At 44.3% G+C, this 24,836-nt stretch overlaps 1 protein-coding gene across 1 annotated transcript; it reads right to left on the reverse strand.

Moving 5' to 3' along the window:
- ALDOB (aldolase, fructose-bisphosphate B) lies at positions 1–13,807 on the reverse strand. The gene is made up of 9 exons (XM_032860732.1): positions 13,691–13,807; positions 8,738–8,859; positions 7,707–7,918; positions 6,619–6,673; positions 5,607–5,767; positions 4,618–4,701; positions 3,576–3,750; positions 2,966–3,165; positions 1–247 (listed from the first exon to the last, which is right to left on the reverse strand). The coding sequence occupies exons 2-9, from the start codon at positions 8,847–8,849 to the stop codon at positions 152–154; spliced, it is 1,095 nt and encodes a 364-aa protein (XP_032716623.1). The 5' UTR covers positions 8,850–8,859; positions 13,691–13,807; the 3' UTR covers positions 1–151.
- Between the last annotated feature and the right edge of the window lie 11,029 nt (positions 13,808–24,836).

Genomic DNA, 24,836 nt, shown 5'->3' on the forward strand with positions numbered 1-24,836 from the left:
TGTTGTGTCTAAGAATTTAGCATGTGTTGTGTTTCCAGTAGTTCCGATCTGATTTTGTCTAATTTCCAGGGACAGTAGAAAAGTTGTTCTCTTTCAGCTCTCCCACCAAGGCACCCAGAAGAGCTGGAGGCCGGCTGGTGGGCCTGGGGGTCTAGTAGGTGTAGCAGGCTGTGAAGAGGGACTGAGTAGAAGCAGTGCCAGAAGAGCCTGTGTGAACATACTGTCCTTGGGCTGCCTGGCAGTTAGCCTAAAAAACAAGCGTGAGAGAGGACATGGGGTTAGAGCAAAAGCAACCCTGTACTTGACCCTCCGGCTCTCATTTGAAACCAGCTCCACCTGCATCTGGATTTCTCTCTCCTTACAGTGGTTTTGCTAAATATTGGTGCTGATAGCCTCCCTTGCCTTCTCTAATACATCATCTCCTTTTTTATCCCAGTTTTCTGAGCATCTCTCAGGCAAGCTGAAGTCTGTGTCAGTTACTGAGAAAGTTTTTTTTTTTAGTACCAACAGTATTGCAACGACAGTATTAGAGACTGAAGTTGAGAAACTTCTCATTGATACAGTGATAAGAGAATGGATGTTTCAAGTGGAGAAGCTTGCGGTTTGTTAGGAAACGCACTGGACGTTATGCCAAAGGATCAGGTAAGGTGCAGCCAGAGGGATGACACGGCAAATTTAAAAAAATTCCTTTTTAAAAAAATTTCCATTTTCCACCTATACTTGCCCACAGGATTATATCATTTTGTTGTTGTTGTAATCATACTATCTTGATTCCTTGTGTAAATTCCAGTTAAAGGGGAGTTCAGAATTATAAAGCCCGCCATAATAATAGCTGAGTGCCATTCAATGGTACCATGTCTTCAAGTCGCTGTTACTATTCTCTTGCTCTCTCTGGGACTTATTTCTATATCTACAGTGATTTTCAAAGCATGTTGCATGGACCTCAGCACTTCTTAGAAATGGAAATTCTCTGGTTTGACCCCAGACCGTCTCAATTAGAAACTCAGTATCTGGGGCCCAGAATCTGTTTTCACATGCCATCCAGGTGATTCAGACACATACTCAAGCTTGAGAACCACCATCCTAAACGAGCTCAGCTTCCCTTCTTTTGTGTGGATGACTCTTCCAACCTTACTTTCACAATCCCTCCCATCATATTAGCCACATCTAGCCACCCCTCATCGGCTACATCCCAGCACAGCCACACCCAGTTCTCCATCCTAACAAAGTTAAGACACTACCTCTAACATCTTACACCTCTCTTATCCCCCTGAGATGGCTTCTAAGCTTCTCTGGGGTCTGCCTTCCCTTTAGTGCCTCATTGCCAAACTTCTGGCTACACTTGATTCCTCGCCCAGCCTCCTCTGTCATCAGCAAGCCAAATATGGCGATAGCTCAAATTCAGCACTCTTCTGTCTCCCTCTTGAACTTTTACACTTCTATTCTATTTCCCTTTTAGATTGCTCTGGATCTTCCTGCATGATTAAGAGAGCTATTAGGAAAATTCAGGATCTAAGTTAATGCATCTCAAACTCACTCTCATTTCAGCTGCATCTTGCCTGATACTTGGCCATTCTGTCTAGTGGGTCTCCTAGTGGACCAGTTCAACAGCTATCCCGAGCTTCCCTGCTGTGAAGACGGAAATCTCCACTCCCTTATCCCCCTCAACAGATGCCCTTGACTGTAATCAACTGCCATATCCCTTCACCTCTTCAGACCTGAGTCCAAACCCAACTTTTTTTTCTTCTTTGCTCTTCCCTCCTTTCCAAGATCAGCTGCCACCTGCACTTAATAGTCTCACACAATCCTTCTTCTACCTCCTTGTCCTCTCAATTATCCCGACTGTCCTCATCTTTAATCTCTCCTCTGGCTCCTTTTGCTTTACGTTTAATTTCTTTATTTTTTTGTTATGTTCAATTAGCCAACATATATTACATCATTGGTTTTTGATGTAGTACTCAACGACTCGTTAACTGTGTATAACACCCAGTGCTCTTCACCACACGTGCCCTCCTCAATACCCATCACCCTTTTGCTTTACATTTGAACATGCCTGGCTGTCTCCTGTCTGGCTAAACTCTAAGCTTCCTGAAGCTGGTATCTGTGTTTCCTTTGTTCACCCCAGTCCTTGGCTCAGAGTAGATATTCAAAAAGGAATGGTTACTGACTAAATAAAATCCTTTTCTGTCCTCATTTCTCTTTCTGGGCCTTTTCCTGACAGCCTTCTTGAATGGGCATCTTTCCTCTTCTCTCTCTGTGGAAACTATTGTGTTGAGGGTCATCAGTAGGTTCCCACATGCCAATCTCATCTTTTTTCTCAGTCTTTATTCTGAATCTCTCTACAGTGTGTTTTAACTGTCCCCCTTGAAACTTGTTTCTATTTGTTCCCCGGATCCTTGGCACATCCTATCTTATTACTGCTGCTTGTCCTAGTGGCTTTCTTCTACTGCTTCCTAAAATGAAAAGTGCTTCTCTTCCCTCTCAAGTGTCTCTGTGGAGATTGTCTACTGCCTACTGTCATCAACCATTCTCCCAGTGCAGACCATTTACAACTCTCCCCAGCCTCTACCTTCCTACTGAGCTCTCATGACAGCTTTTCAAATATCTAGTAGACACTATCTTGAGAGACCATCATGGCCTGAAGAAAACAATGCTTCTCCAGGTAAGAAAGCCAGGCTCCTACTATCCACTTGATTAAGTAGGTAAGAAGTAGTAGCATCTTAGAGCTCCCGGGTGGCTCAGTCAGTTAAGTGTCTGACTCCTGATTTTGGCTCAGATCATGATTTCACATCGTGGGATCCAGCCCAGCACTCAATTCTGTGCTCGCCAGGGAGTCTGCTGGATATCCTCTCTCTCCCTCTCCCACTGCCCCTCTCCATACCTGCTCTTGTGCTCTCTGTCTTTCTCTCTCAAATAAATAAATAAAATCTTAAAAAAAAAAAAGAAAAAAGGAATAGTATCTTACCACGGCCCGCTTCATGAAAGCCTCCTGGGTTGCCTTCTTGTTGGCAGCCTTGCCACCCCAGGCAGCCAGTGCACTGGCCTGCAGGGCCCGTCCATAGGAGAAACTCAGTTTCCAAGGCTTTGGTAGAGGGCAAAGGTTGATAGCATTGAGGTTGAGTGTAGCATCCTCCTCACTCATGCCACCAGACAAGAAACAGATGCCTGGAAGAAGAGAAGCCATTGCACTCTACTAGTCCCAGTTTCTCTACCCAGCTTGAGAAAGCAAGCCAGAGCCTAAAAGAAATAGAATGCCTCCATTCTTTCTCTACTTGATTTGCATGGAACTGGGTTAGAAAAACTAGTTTGCTTTTGCCAAGGTTAGCTGGGCTAAGGAGGGAAGGGCTTTAATAAATAAGGAGGCTGGCGAACTATTGAGAAAATCAATGGATTGTGTGCATTTGGACAGTCTCAGGCAATGTGGTGTCATGGAGTGTGAGGGAAGCGCTGGCCGCCTGTGAGAGACAGAGGTCTGTTTCTGGGATAGAAGACTCCCAGGCCAACACCAATGCTGGTGGAACTCCTTCACGGGATAAGGGCTAAGACCTCAAGTCAGAGAAGAAAGCAAGACTTACCGGGAACAGCTGCGGGAACGGTCCGGTGGAGAGCTGTGACGGTGGCCATAGCCACTTGTTCTGGAGTATACTTTTTGGTGCAGGCGTGTCCAGCAGTCACCATGTTGGGCTTCAGCAGGGTGCCCTCCAGGTATACGTGATGGTCATTCAGGGCCTTGTAGACAGCAGCCAGGACCTGAGGGACAAGACATCCAAAAGGTGAAACCCAGAGCCAGTCTGACAGTCACCTGACCTTAGCACTTCTAGGTTGCAGGGATGAGAGACAAAGGAATCCTCCTATGGGTTTGGCCAAAGTTTCCTAACCAGCCCCTAGTCCTCATCAGGACAACACACAGGCACCTGCAAGCCACAGCCATTAAGCACAGCCACGCTGGCCTAGCCCCACCTCCCCTACTCTAACTGCTTACTGCAGGGACAGATGGCATGGGTCTGCTTCCAGGAGCCCCTTCACTCCTTCCTTCCCATCACTCCCTTTGGGCAATTGAGCCTGCCTTGATTTAGCTAGCTGGGGACATCTAAATTGGCCTCTACTCTCCATCCTCATAGAAACTTGAGTAGTCATAAAGCTTGAGTAGTCATAAAAACATACATTTTAGAGACAGAAGCACTTTCAGACCTCATCTCAGTCAACCTACTTGTGCAAGTGGAGAAAGTGAAATCAGATTGCACTGCAAATATGAACAAAGTACCTTCTAATTACATTTTGTCATGTGAGTCTCATCTTACTTTTAAATTTCTTTGTTTACATATAATGTAACTGATCCCAAAAGATAACAGGATTTAACCACAACCCCACAGCTGGGAATAAGGATTATCAAATCCAAGTCTCGGTACTGCAAATCCTGTGCTTTTCCCATAGGAAAATCCCATCATGCCGAAAAAGTAGAAGGTTTGATAAGTATCCCCTTACCTTCTCAGTGCTACATAATGATTCCAACTGAAGAATATTTCAATATAACAGCTGATACATGTTAAGTAACAGCTCTTACCTAAAAATAAGATATTTCAACTGGAATTGGGACCTTTTTATTCAAGACTTTACCTTCTCAGTAACATACTGGCAGTGTTCCAAGTCATGGTCTCCATCAGGAATGACCTCTGGTTCAACAATGGGTACCAGCCCATTCTAAAAAGGAAAAAAGAGGAGATAAAATGTGGCTCTGCTCACTGCAATCCTTTCCTTAGAATATATTTGACAGTTGCGATTGGGATAAAATGAAACCCTTATAGAGGAATGCCATTCACTAACTTAAAGGCAGTGCAAAGAAATTTAATGGCATCTCTACTAAGCATTTGTAGCTTAGCCAAAAAAGAGCTATGAGGTTTAAAAATAAGAAGAAAAAGTTCTCCTGGGAGTACGTAAAATAATGAAATCCTTAATTTCTATAGAAACAGATTCTTTTAGAGACTATTCTAACTACCTCAGAACCCAACTATCATCCTTTTGGGGCAGTTAAATTTAAATCACTAAGAAGGATACCCCTTGTGTGGGTTAATTAAGGAATTAAGCACTGTGTACAGTTCTAATTTGGACTCTCCAGGTGCCCACATCTCAGGTAACCTCAACATAGTACCCACACAAGCAAATCAGACTTAAGTGGGATCCCAGAGACACTGTTGGAAATTAGTGTCAGGTCACCATCCTCCAAGATATTCTTTGGATTGGGGCTAAATCAGAGCTATCACTCTCAAGCTAGGGATCTAAAAGGATCGTGTTTTAGACGTGATGGAGCATAGGTAAGCAATGACCTGGCCATATGGGGCTGGATCACTCTTAAGACCCAGCTTATAGAACTTTGGCAGAGGGCAGCCATTGATGGCATTGGCCTTGTGGGCTCGTAGCTGACTTGTGGGACCAAATCTTTCCCTACCACACTTTGCTATAGCAAAAGTGGTGGAAAATGGCACCAGGATATATTGGTGAGATAAGGCTCATGTACTTATAGTAAAATTGGAAAGAGAGGTATAGTAAAATTGGAAAGAAGAAAGCTCTTTCTGACTGCTTTTCAGCCCAAGGGGAAGGCAGAGCACCTGCTGACAGATGCTGGCGTAGCGGGCCAAGGCGTTGGCATTTTCCTGGATGGCAAGGCTGGATGGACACTGGTTGTCAATCCTCAGCACAGCACGCCATTTCCCAAAGTCAGCACCATCTCTCTTGTACTGAGCACAGCGCTCAGAGAGGCCATCAAGTCCTGCAAGTCGGAAAAGAGAGATGGGGCCACTGTCAAAGTGAAGGAGCTCTTCCTTGCCTTACTTTTCAGTCAGCAGAGCTTAAGTATTGAAAATATCCAGGTAAGAAAACATTAATCCCAATACTAAGCCCAAACTGGGGCTTTACACTTAAGGAGAAGAACAGAGGGAATTAATATTTGTTTAATATTTGCTCTGTTCCAGGCATGATTCTAGGCATTTTGCATACCTTATCTCATTTAATTATCATAATGATTCTAATAGTTGATGTTATACTTGTTCTACAGATGTGAAAACAGGGGCTCCAAGACATTACATGACTTTACCATGTTTGTATGGCTAAGAAGTGACAGAGCTGGGATTCAAACTCTGCTTGACTAATCTAACGCTGTGGTTCACATTTGTCTACTTGGGCAGTGAAGGACCTTGCAAAATTGTCTAATTAGTAAATGACAGAACCAGGAGTCAAACCCTGGTGGGTCCGATCCCAAAGCTTGGGACCTTTCCTCTTTTCTGCTGCTGGATTTTTCTCTAAAAATTATACTTTCAGGTACAGAATATCTTCTCTGTGCAAAGCACTGCGGTAAGCACTTTATGTACACTGTCTAATTAATCCCCGTGACTACTCTGCAAAGTAGATATTGTCATCCTGTTCTGACTCAGAACATGTACATAACATGACTAGACTAAGGTCACATAGTTACTGAATAGAGAAGCAAGGGCTGAAAAACAGGTGTATGTGGCTCTAAAACCAGGGTGAGATTCATGCTTTGTTTTCCCTTGCTCACTTCTTTGTTTGCCTGCATTTCTAGCATTTCTTAGCATGATTCATATCAGCAGGTGATAGCCTTACCTTGAATGGTGGTTTCTTTGTTGGTTCCTGCAAGGGGAGCACCTCCCTGGTCTAACTGTGAATATAAATAATTAACAAGTAATTAGCAGGTGTCAGGGGGCCCAGGAAAACAAAAGCAGAGCCCCTGGTACAAATAGTTCTCATCTTTCACAAGTTAAGGAGTTACATTAGGAAGGTGTATGAGTCATGGGGTGGAGGTGGGGGGACACAATTAAATCCATAGCAGAAGGCAAGGACCTAGAAGGAACGATGCAAGAGTGTCAACACTAGGAAGATGGAAAGGATGGAAAGCACAGGCCTGGAGCTTGGGGAGTAAGTAATCTGACAATACCTGGAATGCAGAGGGGCCATATAAGAGCAGCTTCTCTTAGCTTATTTGTTCAAAAGACATTTAGGGAGCACTGACACATACCGAGCAAAACATTATTCCAGGAAATTGAAAGAATAAAGATGCAACCTCAACTCCCAGCATAGCAGAGGCTGAGGTCATGAGCCCAAGAGGTAGACAGGCTGGGTTTGAACTGACTCTGTCTTTGCCTTGTTGTGGGCAAGTTACGCTACGCCTTGTAAGTCTGTTTTCTCACCTCATCTCTTAAACAAGGATAAGAACTGAATTGACCACCAGAGGTTACAAGGAAGATTAAATGAGCGCTTGGAGTTGTAAGCACTCAACAGATATTAGTTTTCACTCCTGAGAATTTCATGTAGTTTCGGAAGACTGAGTTACACCTGAAAATAGTTTAGTCACACTAGTGATCATGAACTAAATAATAATTATGCGACGGAACTGTTTTAAAAACTCCTTTCGTCCTTGTAGGAGCCTTATGAGGTAGGCACTACAATTCCCCTTTTAGAAGTGAGAAAATTGAGACACCAGGAGATTGAATATCTTGTAGAAAACTTGGTTGAAAGAAGAAGGCACTGGCAGAAAAATCTAGAAAAGGAACTGGCTCTCAGGGGGAGGCTGATGAAGGAAAAGAGAGTGAATGGCAACTAGACAATGAGGGTGTTCATAGCCTCTGCCCAGCGACTGAGCTGGGAGTTTGACTGGGATGAGGCAGAAGGGAGATGGGAATGGAAGTGTTCACCTTGATTCCCACCACGATCCCCTTTTCCTTGAGGATGTTTCTGAACAGCTTTCCCTGGCTGTCCTTCTGGTAGAGGGTCTCATGGAACAGGATCACACCCCCGATGCTCTGGTTGATGGAGGTGTCCACAGTGAAGAGGATTTCTCGGAACTGTCGGCGATTCTCCTCTGTGTTCTCCACCTTGATCCTTTGCAGGCGGTTTCCCATGGTGCCTACGGTGGGCGGGCCAAAGTCAGCTTGAGGAGCCAGCCAGGGCTTTGTGGCCAGCCTCCTCCCCTCTAGGGACCCTCAGCAGGATGGTTGGCAAGACTCTCTTTTTTATCTAGATCTTTAAAACTCCTGTCTCCTTTTTCGGCTCCAGGGGAAAGACCTTGGCTGCTGCCGGGATGCTGGCTAGGAAGCGTATAGACTAGATGTGTCAAGGTCAGGGTGGAGACCACCATTGGGTCCAAGTGTGTATGTCAAGCCCTCAGGCCTCTCCAGCCACCACCACCCTGACCCAGGTCCAGCCATCAATCTGACTTGATGTACGTACAACAGAAGGAGGGATAAGGTGGGCTCTTGACTTCCCTGGCTTCTACCATTTTATGGTGGGCCAGACAGGCCTGCCACAACTCTCCCTTGTGCCATCCTGGGCTTCTTTCAGCCACGAGCCCTTCCCTATCCTAGATGTGGGCAGTTCCCTGCCCTCCCTGCCCTTCCCTAGCTAACCTTAAACTGACTTCTCATTAGCAGCAGAGGTCTGTGTATCTGATCTCAATCTGGTTCCTGTGTTCTTGGCCTTTCTACAGTCTAGATTCAAATGATCCCTGGCAAGGGGCCTTGAAATGGAGGCCTTGAGCCTCTTCCCTTGGTTTTCAGAAATCTGCCTACCAGAACTACAGGACTCAAAATGTCAATGCTTGCTGGGTCTTCTGCTCCCACACCTGTGTACCTTTACTCCTCTGAGAGGAAAAAGTGTAATTGTTGCTTGCCTTGGCTAAGTTGTAGAAATAAGAATACGCTTGTTGTAGGACGAGACTTGCACTCACCTACAGACTCATCTGCAGCCAGGATCCCCTTCCCATGGGCAACAATGCGCTGTGCAATTTCGGAGAGCTCCTTCTTCTGTTCTGAGGTGAGGGCTGGAAATCGGTAGGCCATGGTGACTAGTCTGGAAAAGAGTGCAGGAGTGTCCTGAACAGAACTGCAGGCAGCTCAGACAGGTTCGTGACCGAGGCAGGGAAGGGGTACAAACAAACCCTCTCAAGGCTCCTCTGACACTTCCGGCCCACTTCCATAACTGGATGAACAACTGAGTTCTGGGCTCGTCCCCCTGTTAGCTTAAGTGGTTGCAATTAGCCATAGTGGATGAAGGTGGGCTGCCAGATTTCCTGGTCATCCTAAAGAGAATGTCTTCCAGGAGACCTTTGGGTTCACTGAACCAGAGACTGGGCCAGCTCATTCGTGACCCACTCACACCTGATGAATGGACAGCACTGTGATGCTTGACCATCTCTCTGTGGATTTCTGGTCCCTTTGTGTGCTCTGGGTGACTTGAGGCCAGGACACTGAGACTTTTAGCTTCTAGGGTCATCTCCTATTTTGTTCTGTTAGCCTGTGTTATTCTCTGGGTAGCAAGCTTGAGAGGAGATGGCCTTGCAGTTACCCTCCCTTAGCTTTGGGACATAGAGGGTGTGGTGTATAAGGCTGGACTCTGACTATGACACCATTTGGGATAGATAGGGATTTTCCCTTAGTGCCTCTGGGCTGGAGGCTCCCATGGACTCTAAGGTGCAAAAGTCATATGGTGATCCCTGCCCCAGGAATTCTTAGCTTCATTGCTCTAGCAAGGAAGGACTCTTTTTTGAAGAACCCCATCCAAGCACCCGCCTCAGTGGTGGTCCTCTGAAGGGGATCATTGTTCTTGTTGGGCTGCCACTTTGGGCCAGTCTTAAAAATGCAAACTCACGGGGCACCTCGGTGGCTCAGTGCGTTAAAGCTTCTGCCTTCGGCTCAGGTCATGATCTCAGGGTCCTGGGATCAAGCCCTGCATCGGGCTCTCTGCTCAGCGGGGAGCCTGCTTCCCCACCTCTCTCTGCCTGCCTCTCTGCCTACTTGTGATCTCTGTCTGTCAAATAAATAAATAAAATCTTTTTAAAAAATGCAAACACACAGGGCTCACATCTTGGATGTTAGAAAGAGTAATTTTGTGTATGTTGGACTATCAAAGAAAAAAAAAAGGTAGTAAAGACTATCTTGAGTTTTTTCCTATCCAGTCCTATGACCTACTCCTTCTTCCCCCTCTCATACACTCATCCGTAGGGTAGACATCCCATGTCTGCTTTCTACTTCCTGCAAGCCCAGGATACCTCAGTTCTCATTTGATCCACTCAGCAATGAGGTAACCAGGCCACCTAGTATCTCCATTAATTAATGAGCAAGCTGAGACTCAAAGAAGTTAACTGACTTGTCCAAAGTCTCAGCTATGGTGAGGCAGAGCTCCCCACCCAGTCCTGACCCTGATGGCAAATCAATTTCTTCACATTTTCTGCATTGCTTCAAGGCAGGCTTGATGTAAGAAGTGGATGGGGCTATGGAACTAATTCTTGAAAAAATATTGTTGGTATCACGGATGCCATTGTCACTTCAACAAGGGTCCTCATCTTAACCCAAAAGCCTGGAACTACAGTGCTGTCCCTGAGGACAGTACAGGCTAGTGGCCAATGATCTCTAGAGAAGATATTCTTCCTAGGCCACTCCTGTCCCAGCCACATGAAGATCATGTTTCCCCTTGGTTACACATGAGTTCGCAATATCATAGTCTGGGATTACTTGCTATAAATCTGGTCACTAGATCTTTATGTGGAAAAAAACAACCTGAAGTTGGTGACCTTCAGGCCAAAGTGCAAATTTTCTCTCTTAGTTTAGGTAATTGCATAAAAGAATTCACAAATACGAAATAAAGATGTTTCCTTAATGAAACAAAAGGAAAACATAGCCCAATGATAGCAAATCACCATTAATGCCAAGTACTCTGCTAATTGCTTTACAAGTACTATATAATTCAGTACTCATAATAACCTCAAAAGGCAGCTGGGCTTCGCCCACCACTACCACAAAACAGATAAGGAAAGAACATGAGAGAGTTTAATTATTTTTCCAAGGACAATTAACTAATAAGGCATAGAGTTGGGATAAGGGGTAATACTCCCCTCCTTCTGGGAAAGAGTGAGCCTGGTGAAAGGTATCAGTCTTTGTGTGACTCTTGATAACACCCCCAGAATACTTGTTGAGGATACCCCCAGAGTACCCAAAGTCCATGGGCTGTGGCTCATTGTCCATATACCATGGACCTTGTCAATTCATAAACATCTCACACATTCATACAGGTTTTAGCTACTAGATCAGACAGACTTGGGTTCAAGGACCAGCTCTGCTTCCTCCTCACTGAGACCATGGACAAGTCAGTAACTTCTCTGAGTCTTAGTTTACTGTGGAATAAATGGCACTAATATCTGCTCTGGGTGTCTCATTGCCAAGTGGATCTACTGTGACCTGTGACCACCCTACTCATTGTAGTTGCTCAATATATTTGTAGAGTCAATTTCATGATAAATATGAAGATGTTTTATAATGCATTATGAAAAAGTTGGGTATTGAGGCGCCTGGGTGGCTCAGTCATTAAGCATCTGTCTTCAGCTCAGTTTATAATCCCAGGGTCCTGGGATCAAGCCCTGCATCAGGTTCCCTGCTCAGTGGGAATTCTGCTTCTCCCTCTCCCACTCCCACTGCTGTGTTCCCTCTCTCTCTATGTGTCTCTCTCTGTGTCAAATAAATAAAATCTTAAAAGAAAAGAAAAGAAAATGTTGGTGTCACCATTTCTCTCTTTTTAAATTTGTTAAAAAATAATTACCTAAAATTCCGTGTTTCTATTTACTACCAAGTTATTTTTTTCCATCGAGTCAGTGTGCTGACTCGACCAGAAAAAAAAAAAAAAAAACAGAGAAAAGGTCAAATCGAACCAATCCTGTTTACGGGAAGTTAAACTTCTACAGAGGGATTAAAGGTCTATACCACATCAGCACAAATGTTGCCCCTCTGTTAATCATAAAACAGGGTCACAGACCAGTGTTCGTCCCCAGGAGACAGGAGGCCAGCTGGGAGTAGGTAACTGTAGAGAATGGTTTCATGCTGCTAAAAGCCTCTGCTCACCGTGGTCTCAAGCCAATTTGATTTTAAAGTGTGATGGGAAGTTGTTCATATCATATTACTAAATAAAAAGGGGAAAAAAGCAAGTTTCAGAGAAGTATGTAATACATAATATCATACTTTTTTAATTAAAAAAATGATGTAACACATACTATTTGTGGATGTATATAAGCAGAGAATAACCACCCTGGGATTCCCTGTGGGGCTTGGGATGGGATGGACCAACTCTCACGTTTTACTTTATAAATTTTTTGTAATGTTAATTTCTCAAATAGGCGTATATATGACATTATGTATTATACATTAACAGGTGATATATACACAAATCTGGAAGAGGTTGTGAGTATGAAAATATGAGAATAGAAAGCAATCACAGAAAAACAGCTGCAAATGACTTCAGGGATATCTATAGCAACCCTGCCAACTTTAAAGATGGGGGAACTGAGGCTCCGAAAGACTATGTCTGGTGGCCCCTTCCAAATTGTGATGCTCTAGAATTATAAACCACATCCTACTGGCTTATGACTCAGAATCCTTTTTCCAATCCTTTTTAGCAAAATAGCACGTGAAACCTACAGTACGGTTCGTTCTGCCTTTCTTCAAGAGGTTCTGTGAAAGGAGAATGCCTTGTAAAATATGAATATTTAACTCTTGAAGAAATATCAGAAAGTAGAGAGTCCATTCACTTCTCCAACAGGCAAGGTGGATGGGTTTTCAAGAGGACATGAGGGGCTTATGCATTGAAAGCCTGTGATCTGCAGGCACTGTGAGCAAGGTTTTTATATACAGACGTGTGAGGATGCTCACAGCTTCATTACCGTCCTCAGTGTCACAGTGACAAATGCAATGAGATGCCTTAGGACAGCCTGGTGCCTTTGAACCCACGTGAGGTAGCTCGGAAAGAGAACTGAGTGGCTCCCTTTCTTTTAGGATTACAACAGCTATACTGCACTTAGCACCTGGCACTCTAGCGCAGGCCTGGGTGGTGCCCAGATGCACCTTCACCTAAGGCGGCTGGAGTTCGCTCCCCCTCCAGGTCCAAACTGGCGAATGGAGCCCTGGGTAACTATTTAGAGAGAAGTTTATTTTAAAAGGCACAACATGTCTATCCGCACAACATGTCTATTTTTCAGAGAGTAGAGCAAATGTCCCAAAGGACATCAGCCTGCTTTTGACTCCAAATAACTTAAGCTGTAGGATTTCCAAAGTAGGAAATGTTACAGGAACTATCAAATGAGTGGAAGTTGGACGATTCATAATCCAATGACTGCGGGGCTCTGTGGCCGTTCGACGCCCGTTCCATGCGTTCTCATCTGAGCAGTGGGAGCAGGCAAGGGCAACACACACCAGGAGTCCATTTGTGTGACCAAAAACCTTAAGTGCCAACACTAGTGGGTGTAGGAAGAGAATAAAGAAAATGACATAAGACAACAGGTCTGTAAATAAATCATCAAAATAAGCAGTTGTTTTGGGGAGAGGAGGAATGAGGAATGATTAGAACCTAACCAAGAAAGTGTGTTGAAGTCAGAGACAGAAGAGCCTTCATACGAGTAACACCGGGAACGGTCTCAAACACTCTGCCTCCACCCAGAGGGTCAGCAAAGCTGTGGATGAGCATTTATTTACGCTTAGGGAGGAAAACAACCATTTCAGCACACCAACACATGTTGGCCACCATCGAGTTTTTCCTGAAAATAAAAGCAAGCAGACTTTCTCGGCTACATGTGTAGGACCATCAGTGACCCTCACTCCCTGGTGCAGTCCAGGCAGACAAAGGAAGTTCTGTTACTTACAGTTTGGGAGAGGAGAGGCCTCTTAGGGTTCAGAAGCTGTGGACGAGGCAGCGGCTTTCGAATAGGACGAACCTTTGGGAACACGCAGTTTTTATAGACCTCCTGTCAGAGTTTGTTTGTTGGTTTTGGATTGCTTTTTTTTTTTCTTTCTTTCTTTCTTCTTCTTCTTTTTTTTAACTTTCACCCTCCCCTTCCCACCTTGGCCTGATAGGGAGGTGTTTAACCAGTGCCTGATTGGCTCATAAACACCCAATCCCGATCATGCTCACATACTCACCGGACTCAGGGAATGTTAAAGCTATAGGGGAGCCGTGTAGTTCTTAATGCAGACAGTTTGTTTTTTCCAGGTGAGGAAACAGGCACAGAGGATTAGGGGATTCCCCTAAGTCACAGAGTTAGTAAATGACAGAGCTCTAGAGCCACCAACAGAACCTGGGAACAATGTTACCTTAGCTCTAGCACTTACTAAATGACCTTGGCCAAGCTTTGCTTTCCTTTCCTTTTTTCTTTCTTTCTTGCCTGCCTGCCTTCCTTCCTTCCTTCTTTTCTTTCTTCTTTTTCTTCTCTTTCTCCCTTCCTCCCTTCCAACTTCTCTGGGCCATAATATCCTCCTCTATAAAGTGGGATCTCAACTTCACAAGAGCATTGAATGAGGCTGTAGAGTGCTTGTACGCAATAGGCATGAGCTCCTTCCTTGTCCTCCAAAATCAAGCTGGGCCCCTGATGTTTTTAATACCAGAACACACTGTAACTACCGCATTCTCATTCTTTCTTACCCCTTACGCATTTGTCTTTAACGTTTGTAAAAAACTAGAATACAACTCAAAGTGATTGGTGTAAGCCACCATCAGCTTCCCTCGTTATGGCACTGTCTGGGTAAGGGTTCATTTTACAGGGATTTTTTTTTTTCCTGAGTACTAAACTACTATCTGATTCAAAAGAAAGCAAATAAAATTGTCTTCCTGAGGCAAATAAAAGTTCTGGGGAAATCTAAAAATAATGAATGACCATGATGACAGGAAAGCATAGAATTCTCAGGAATATAGTCCTTCGAAATAACTCATAAAATGGAAGGGGGAGAAAAACCCTAAAAACCACAGTGCTCAATGGTATAGGGTGTGATGCTCTAGTAAGTGAACTGTCAATGGAATGAAGGAAAAAGAAGCTGAGAATTAGGTTGTCTTCATAGAGTTTAGGCTCAGACAGCTTCTAAAAGTGGGAGAGCATTAGACATTGAACATGAGAATTAAAGGAAATTGAAATGTTTGAAACACAAAACTGAGGTTCATTTGGCTGGGAAGTTTTGGCCAAGGCCTGTCCTAAGGAGAGCAAAGGGCCAGGCCAAGTAAAGGTCATCAGCATTCTTGACTCCACATGCCCCCTGAAGGCACACTTTCTGGTTTCCCAATCTCCACCTGATGCTCATGCAAGCCCCTGCTGCCTGATTCATCAGATCAAGATGACCTCATCTGGGGATATGTCAGTTTCATCAGATTTGATTTTTGCCAAAGGAGAATGGAGGAAGAAAATGGAGGATAGCGATGATAGAACAGAGAGCAGGGTTAGTGACAGCTGTTGTGGGGGTCAGGACTGGAGTGTCAGAATCGTGATTAAAACATGCCACCTGCCAAGAGATGCAGGGTAGAAATAATTTAACTTAAGCCACCTGCATGAATTATTCTTGTTATAACAATGACAGCAATAGTAATAATAACTATTTTTTTAAGGTATTAGGATGCATCTGGTTCTTTTTATACATGATCTGCTGTCTCAGCACTCCTGTAAGGAGAGGTTTCCTACTCCTATTTTCTGGATAGGGAAACTCATTCGGAGAGGGTAGTAACTTGCCTAGAATCACAGGACAGCTACATGGGGACTCCTGTTTCCTCCAAGCCAGCGATCTAAAGCAAAGCTTCTTACCTTTTGGCAACCACAGACAGCATAGATGAGCCCTTTCCCTCTCCCCCTCCCAGCGGTTTATAACCTTGGACATTAAACCTGCATTCATCAGAGAAGAATGCCTTGCGTCGGCAGACCCGGGTGGCCCTGCTCTGGCTGGGCATCATTTCACGTGGACAACAGCTTGGCCAGGCATGGCAGAGGAGCGTGAACACATTCACCCCTGATGGGTGCCACCTGCTGCTGCTTCCGTGGCATCAGCATTTGGCCGCCTCCGGGCTTGGATGCCCAACTGAAACTCCAAGTTCAGGAAAGCAAGGGCAAGGCTTCCTGGAGCTTAGAGGGACAGTAGGGCCTGAGCAACACAGACGGCCTGCAAGGTTGTTTTGTTTTGTTTTTTAAGTCTCTTAACTTAGTCAATTGCTCAAAACTGAGATAGGACATGATATGTGGAAAGAGCGTGGGACTCGGGGGCTGTGAAACCCTGGCGAAGCCTCCAACCTCTCCAATCCTCATTGTTGCCATTGGTAAAATGGGCTGGTGATGCCTCCACCCAAAACTGCTTCAGAGGCAGGAATGAAATGACATCTGGTGGGGGGTGTAGCACAGAGGACATTTTTATTAAATGGCCTGATCTGAATGCGTGCTTCTGGCTTAAAGGTTTCCAAGTGCAGACTCTCCTACAGGCAAAAATCAGATGTAATCCATGAGCATTTCTGTCACTACCTCCAATAACTGCCATGTTTATTGTCCAGTTCCCCCCACCCCACCCCAGATAGTTCTGATTTGAGTATGATGGGCTACGAATTCAACGTATTCATGAGCACTATGAGGTCTGAGTCCCCAGACAGACTTGTAACACGTAAATAAATCTCCTGGATCACAGAGTTACACTCAGTAGAATGTTAGTAATATTATAGGGGGAGAACTTTCATAAAAAGGGGCCACATCTACATGATGCAAGGAAGACCCATGATTGGGTCAATAAGGCATTTTACGATCTCTTTTCCAACCTGTGGTGCAGATGTTTCCTTACTGTCTTGAGATCTGCTGTGGGAGTCAGGATGGTGTCAGCAACCTGAAAGCAGCAGTCATTGTTTTGGTCCCAGGGATGGAGCTAGTGTTATTTCAGCATGGTTCCCAAAGTGTGTATTGAGGTTCTCTGAACAAGGCATTTGGTTAGCTCCAGAGGCATTTCTCAGAGAGGATACTTTTGTAGAGAATACACGACGAGGAAGTCAGGCCTGTTGTCAAGACACTTCTAATCTAAGAAGTGGGAAGAGAAAGTTGAGGTGAGAATCAAATAAAATCAAACCAAATAAGAGAATGCATATTAAAAAAAGTACCAAGTTGTGGTGGTGGTGATTTGTTACTGCGGGTTCAATGAAGGCTCCATGAAGTAACATGAAAGAAAAGTCTAGATATGCCAGACTGCCACATGGCTAAGCCGCACTCCATACCATCTGATCCAGTGCATCAGACTAGAAGACCTATGTGCAGAAGGATGGTGAGAATGTAAAATGACCTAAATTCTAGGGCTTAGAAATACCATCCCCTTGAGACTAGAAACAGCTAAAGCTTGAACGTGATAAAGAACAAGGTTTGTCTTGTCTGAGGAAACATATGGGCAGTTAGGACGCTGGAGAGATGGAGTCAGAAAGGACGGGGCTGCAGAATTTCAGGATTAGGGTGACCAGTAGTTATCTGACAGGAAAGAGTTACACTGGGGTCAGCCGTGACCACCAGCCCCCATTGTCCCATATTCCCTCCTAATGAGTTGTTTACTGCCTTGTCAGTGTTCTCTCTTTGCCTTTTGCTCAATCATATCAAAGTCCAATTCTTCCCTATCTAATCAGGACTGTCGGTTACTTATGTCATTTATCACCCCCCACATGTATTTTTTTCACTATTCCTTATCTCTTTGGTGGAACTGTCTGGCCTTTAGAATGGGAAGGCATTGCGTACCAGTAGAAAGAGGTAGAGGTAGGGAGGCAGAAGATGTGGGTGGTGGTCTAGTTCTGCCCCAGGCTAGCCAGGGGACTGAAGGAAACCATGTTCTCTTGGCCTCCCATCCCTGACGTGCAAAGTGGGCCTAGGAATACCACCCCTGTATAATGAACGTTTCCATGTGGTCCCTGAGTGAGCGATAGCATCTAAGTGAGTGCTTTGAAAACGATAAAGCCCTACCTAATTACAGGATGACTAGACTAGACCGAGCTACTCCAGGGAAGCAAACGTTACCAGTGCTTCTGTGATATATGTGTACATATGTACACACACACACAAGAGAATCAGAAAACAAGGTTCTGGACCTAGTTCTATGCTAAACAATGGAACGTATTGCCCAAGGGAAGGCAGTACCATTTGTTGACCACTTACTCCTCCCAGGACTTTTTCTGGGCACTTCACATAGAATACATCATTTAGCTGGGTAGGTATTGTTTTGGGGAGGAAGGAGTTGATCCTGTCTCTGGCTCAAGGTCACATCATTAGTAAGTATTGGGGAAAGGACTTAAATATCAATCCGTGATTTTAAAACCATCTTAGGGCCTTGGACTCATCATCTTTGCAGTGAAGAAGAGATTGCTTCCAGCAGCAATATTCTGTGGTCTTCTCCACTGAAATTGCATGTTTTTAACACACATGGTTGTCCTAAAAAAAGTAAATGATTTTAAACAATAGTAAAAGAAACTTAGATTAGATTGTAAAATGTTTTCTTTTGGGAGGTATTGTTAAAATAGATTATTTATTAACTAGAAATCTTCAAAATACTAGGGCACCTGGGTGACCCAGTTGGTTGGGCATCTGACTCTTGATTTCAGCTCAAGTCATGATCTCAGGGTCCTGGGATTGAGCTGGCATCAGGCATCAGGCTCTGTGCTCAGCAGGGAGTCTGCTTGAAGGAGTCTCTCTCCCTCTGTCCTTCCCCCAGCTCGTGCTCCTGCTCTCAATCTCTTTCTCTAAAATAAAGAAATAAAGCTTGGGGGGAGGGGGAAAGAAATTTTCAAAATACTGGTGTGTATGAAAGAATGTGGGTAGTTCTAACTCCCTGTCTCATATTCCCCTTCCCTTTGGGTTGCTCCATCCCACAGGAATGAAGAGTGCCAGGCTTACCAGATCCTGGAAAGTTGGATGAAGGCCCAGACTCTGAGAGGCAGCTAGTGAGCCAGCATCTGCAAATAGTGGGCCAGTCCATTGCTTAGTGACCCCCTCAGTGCCATCTACTCTCCCACAAAGTGAAGAACAGGATCATTCAGCCTCCCAGGTAATTAAATTTCAAACTCAACCCTCGTGCCTATCTGAATATCTAGACATAAATTATTTTGTGGCAAGTCGGTATCTTTTCATCATTAAGAATCTGGACTTTGAAGTCATATAGAACTTAAATTCTGACTCAGAGCTTCCTTGCTGTGTTATTTTGGGTAAGTCCTCTAAGCTCTTTGAGCCTCAGTTGCTTCAGCAGCAAAAGGATAATAGTCAAATGTAACCTACAACATTGTTGAAGGATTGGCTTGAATGATGATGAACGAAAAGGGTTTTGCATAATGCCTGGTAAAGATTAATTACCAGATAAATAACAGTTGCTATCATCTTCTTCATCATCATCCCCTTCTCCTACATTCTCCAAATTCCTTTTTGCCTCTCAATTACCAAAGAAGAGTCACTCTAAAACTTTTGTTCCCACAACACCCAACCTCATGATGTCCTGTGTCCTTCATCCTGAATCCTCACACCTCACTCCCACCCTCAGAAGCTTTCTTCATTTAATAAGCAGAAAAATTAAACTGTATCCTGAGTTCATCTCAAAAGTGGCATACCCACACCCAAGAAAAGGAACACTCCCCCCACAAGAAGGTAGTGGGGATTTTTAGATGAGGAAAGATTTTTTTTTCACCCATTAGGGTATCCAAAGTTTGAAAGGGTGATTTATACCTTGAAAAGGATGAAGAGAGAGGTAGAAGCTGGTCTGAGGAGATGGAAGAAAATGGCAACGTGATTTGTAGAAAGTGTAAAGAAGCATGAAGGAGGAGAGATGAATAAAGGGATGCCCATGTATTAGGGACTTAAAAGTGAGACAGAAAACCACTAAAATCCTAGAGGAGAGCACAGGCAGTAACCTCTTTGACATTGGCCATAACAACTTCTTACTAGATGCTTCTCCTGAGGCAAGGGAACCAAAAGCAAAAATGACTATTGGGACTTCATCAAAATAAGAAGGTTCTGCACAATGAAGGAAACAATCAGTGAAATCCAAAGGCAGCCTGTGGACTGGGAGAAGATATTTGCAAATGACATTTGTGATAAAGGGCTAATATCCAAAATCTATAAAGAACTTATAAAACTCAACACCCATAAAAACCCAAGACCCAGTTAAAAAATGGGCAGAAGACGTTTCCCAAAGAAGATATACAGATGGCCAACAGACACATGAAAAGATGTTCAAAAGCACTCATCATCAGGGAAATACAAATCAAAACTACAATAAGATACCACCTCACACCTGTCAAAATGGTGAAAATTAACAACACAATAACAATAGGTGTTGGTGTGGGTGTGGAGAAAGGGGAACCCTCTTGCACTGTTGGTGGGAATGCAAACTGGTGCAGCCACTCTGGAAAACAATAGGGAGGTTCAAAAAGTTAAAAATAGAGCTACCCTATGACCCAGCAATTGCTCTACTAGGCATTTATCCAAAGGATACACAAATACAGATTCAAAGGGATACATGCACCCCAATGTTTATAGCAGCATTATCAGCAATAGCCAAATTATCGAGAGAGTCCAAATGTCCATTGACTGATGAATAGAGAATGAAAGTGTGATATATCTATATAATGGAATATTACTTGGCCATAAAAATGAATGAAATCTTGCCATTTGCAGCAACCTGGATGGAGCTAGAGGGTATAATGCAAAGAGAAAGACAAATACCATATGACTTCACTCATATGGGGAACTTGGAATTTAAGAAACAAAAGAAACAAACATAGAAAAAAGAGAGGAAAACCAAGAAACAGACTCTCAACTACAGAGAATGCACTGATGGTCACCAGAGGGGAGGGAGGCAGATGGAGGGATGGTGAAATAGGTGACAGGGACTAAGGAGGGCACTTGTGGTGATGACACCAGGTGTTGTATGGAAATGTTGAAGCACTAAATTCTACACCCAAAACTAATATTACCCTGTACGTTATCTAACTAGAATTTAAACAAAAACCTGAGGAAGGAAAAACAGAGAGTGAGCTGGCCATGCAGCCACTCTTCCAGAGTTAAAAAAGCAGGTGGAGCGGCAGGAATGGCCACCACGCCAGGCAGGCAGGAGCCGATTTCCTCAGCACGCCTGTGCCCACCATTCTGGAAACATGGCTGAGCTGCACCTCTGCAGGCCAGTCCCCTGTGGCAGAGCTGGCTCCTGGCTGTGCTGGGCCCCACTGCACAGCCAGACAGAGGTGTAACTATGAGGCTGGAACAAGTCATCTCTGAGGCAGGGAGCCCAGGGAGGTCCTCATCCAATTATTGGCACCTCCACGAAGGAGGCTGTGGGCAGACGGACCCTGCTAGGCATCTGCTGGTTCCCCTGAGGCAGGAGAGGGAAGAATTCACCCTCTTTGAACCTGTTTCCTGTCCAAGGCCTGCCTTCTTCTGCCAGAGGCTCTCCTTTGGGCCATTTGTCCAGGGAAAACAAAGACCTTTGATCCTGGCGGGGCAGTGGTGGGGAGGGGGTGTAAAAACCACCACTTTAGAAAGTGGGGAGGAAAAAGGCAATCACTTATTATTACAAGTAACTATATTCTGGAATGTCATGGTCAGGGAGCATGGTTTCCTCTTGCTAGAGCTCTTGCCCACGTGGTGTGTAGTCAAACCTGCCAATCTTTTTTCCAGTGCTCCCTCCTCTCCTCCAACCCCCAGAGACACTGTCCCTGGGATCTTTTCTGTCATGCATTCTGGACTTTTGAGGTTAGCTGCCAATAATGGTTCTGCAAAAGTGAAGGTCCCTTTTGAGTCTAGGAGGACGAGAAGGCAAGATCGCAAAGAGCTATGGTTAACTTACACCTCTGCTTGGCTTTCTTTGCCCTTGTAGATCCAGACAGAATGGGCTCAAACCTCTGTACTACAACCTCCAGAAAGCCCAAGCCTTCCCTCAGCTTTGAGGGAGATTCTGGGGGTTAAGGTCACTCTGGCTCAGAGCTTCTCATTTCACTGAATCAGTCAAGCACACCGGTCATGCCCCAAGCACCTGTCCCTACCATGGTGACCCAGAGGGTAACTTGACTCCTTCATTAGATTTCCATAAAAAAGCAAAAACAAACAAGTGAACAATGTGGAAAGCCTTTTCATAGTGTTAAAAGTTTAAATGAGTCATATTAAAACCCTAAGAACTTATTTGAATAACACCAAGTGGTTAGAAGCATTCCTTTGAGGAGAGTTGAGGAAAGACTTCTAGTTAAAAGGCAGAAACTGAGAAAAGAAATTACTGATTAGCTACAGCTTAAAACCTAATTGGCTCTTAGGGATTGGCTGTCCTTAGGTTTCCATTTCGTAACCTTGAGGCATTTACCGGCTTAGATTTTGGCTTGCTTAGGTAGGCTCTATGGCATTAGCGACACCTCTGTCTAAGGGCCTCCTTGTATAATTGATTTAACCACAGACATAGCTAATGGTTTGTGGAGAGGAAGGGTAATTACATGACGGCCATAGAACAATTTAAAATTGAACATTAGTCATCCCTGTTCCTAAAAGTCCTTCGAAACAGCCCCCCTCTCCCAGGCGGGGTGTTTCATTCACTGTTAGAGGTTCTATTTCTCTCCTCTGCCATGTCCCCTGTTCATTTCTTCCCTCTCAGTTTGTCCTTAGAAGTCCGAATTGTTTGTACTCAACCAGTAGGCTGAGGCATTACCCCACCACACACCTCCAGACCTTTGTATCTCCAAACAAATCAATGTTCTGGGCTGTCAGAAAGAGCCCTGTGCTCTGCTCTGATAGGCCACTCAGAAACCCTGAAGCTTCTCCGACCTGCCCCACCTTCCTTCAGGGGTGTTTGGTATTACATCACAATTTTGGTTTCTCTCGTAAGCATATTCCAAGGTTGTGTGGTGAGGGCCGCGAGAGAGGCAAGGCCCCTTGTGAGTTCAAAGGAGGATCATCTCTTTCTCTGAGATGGTCAGGGAAGAATCCAAACGCAGACCCACTGACCAGAAGCGAGAGGGTTGAGGTTTTCCCACTCTGAGGTAGAAATTCAGGTACGTGTTTTGGATGGAGGTGGGTGCCAGGCTTCGAGGAGGAACAATCCTCCTGTGGGCCTGTTTTCCCCTTGCCCTACTGCTCTGAATGTGGGAGTGAAACAGAACCAGAAAACACCAGAGAAGAATGAACAAAGGACAAGTATTCCTTTGTACCCAGATGATGTAATTTCACTTTCTTGAGCTAAACATGACAAGGACAGACTGTGACTCTGTTAGCTAATCATGGCCTGGAAGAAAGGCAAGGGAAGATCTGCACAATTCAGAACTTTAAATTATTTGTTCATAGACGTTTACCTCCTTTAAAGGGGGTCTTCAAAGTCAAGCCCACAACTGGTGTGACATTTTTACACAATTTCTTATAAAGCCAGCAACAGGGCTGTTTTCATTAGGTATGTATCAATGAGGTTTTTCATCTTGGCCAAGGAGGGCATCTAGCCAAGGCTGGAACTACTTGGCTATTAACATACAGACTATTTAAATTTTGGGCATTTAACTCTAACCAGGACCAACATCCGAAGACAGGAAGATCTGAGCTTCACATTTAAGAAAGGACTCAAATTTGGTTTCGACATTATCACCAAATGAGTCATACACAAAATTATTATTAGATGTGTATATTCAAAGCATTAACATGTTAACTGTATGCACCCAAAATAACCCTGGTTTTGCCATTTCTTCATTTTTAACATATTTACTGGAAGCTGAAAATTAGGGGAGTAGCTTAGATCTCCTGTGGCCTCTGAAAGGCCCTGTCCCATGCCTCTTGATTATGTAGAGAGATATCTTTGTTCTACAGCAAAGGACTATAAACCTGGGCTTAAGTCCCTTAATTATTGGGAAGATAGCCTGAAAGAAACATCAGGAGAGGATCCCTGGGCAAACATGCAGTCGGTCCAGTCCGTCAGAGGTACAGAGAATGGACATATTGCCTACCCAGGCCCACACCTTTCCTGCTGGAACTGTTTCCGGTGAAGAACACTGATGTGCTCTTGGTATGTTATGTTCTGACTTGCCTGCGGGCCAAAACCAAAAACTGGTCTGCGCTACTCACGCTCAGGACATTGTCCAATAATCCCCTCACAGAGCGTGCTCGGTATGAAGTACACAGACAAAAATTCTTGCCTGGACTGAGCATTATGAAGAGGTGTGCAACTCCTGGACAGTCGGTTTAATTGTATCTTCTAATGTCATGAAACCACTTAGCTGACCACATTTCCATTTCTCGTTGTCTGCTAGTTCATCCAGAGACATATTTTTGATCTACTCATATCATTGTTATTAGTTTGGCTAGTTCTGCTTCGGTTTATCTTTGGGTTTTTGTTTTTTGGTATTTTAGTATATGTTCGGTTGTGTGTGTATGTGTGTGTGTTCTTACATTTTATTCATTAATCCAGATGTTTTTTTATTTTTAATGAATAGTTTGAAACAGGAATTTAAATGTATTTTTCCCAAATAGTAAAGTATGTGAGGCATGCATGTTCTTTTTTTTTTTTTAATGATATTTTATTTATTTATTTGTCAGAGAGAAAACACAAGCATGGGGAGCCATAGGCAGAGGGAGAAGCAGGCTCCTCACTGAGCAGGGAGCCCTACCCAGGACTCAGTCCTAGGACCCTGGGATCATGACCTGAACCAAAGGCAGACATTTAATCAATTGAGCCACCCAGGCGTCCCAGCCATGCTTGTTCTTAACGTTCTTCATGCATGTTCTTAAGTGCAAGTAACACACTCAACTTGTCTTAGCTTGGGCTGCTATACCCAAATACCATAGACTGGGTGGCTTAAACAACAAACATTTATATTCTCACAGTTCTGGAGGCTGGGAAGTCCAAGATCAAGGTGCTGGCAGATCCAGGGTGTGGTGAGGACATGTCTCCTGGTTTGCAGATGCCTGTCTTCTCATTGTATCCTCACAGGGCCGAGCAGAGAGAAAGGAAGCAAGCTTTCCCCTGTCTCTTCTTATAAAGGCACTAATCTCATCCATGAAGTCTCCACCTTCCCAA

The sequence above is a fragment of the Lontra canadensis genome, unplaced genomic scaffold, assembly GCF_010015895.1.
Source record: "Lontra canadensis isolate GAN:19392208 unplaced genomic scaffold, GSC_riverotter_1.0 scaffold19, whole genome shotgun sequence".
NCBI lineage: Eukaryota > Metazoa > Chordata > Mammalia > Carnivora > Mustelidae > Lontra > Lontra canadensis.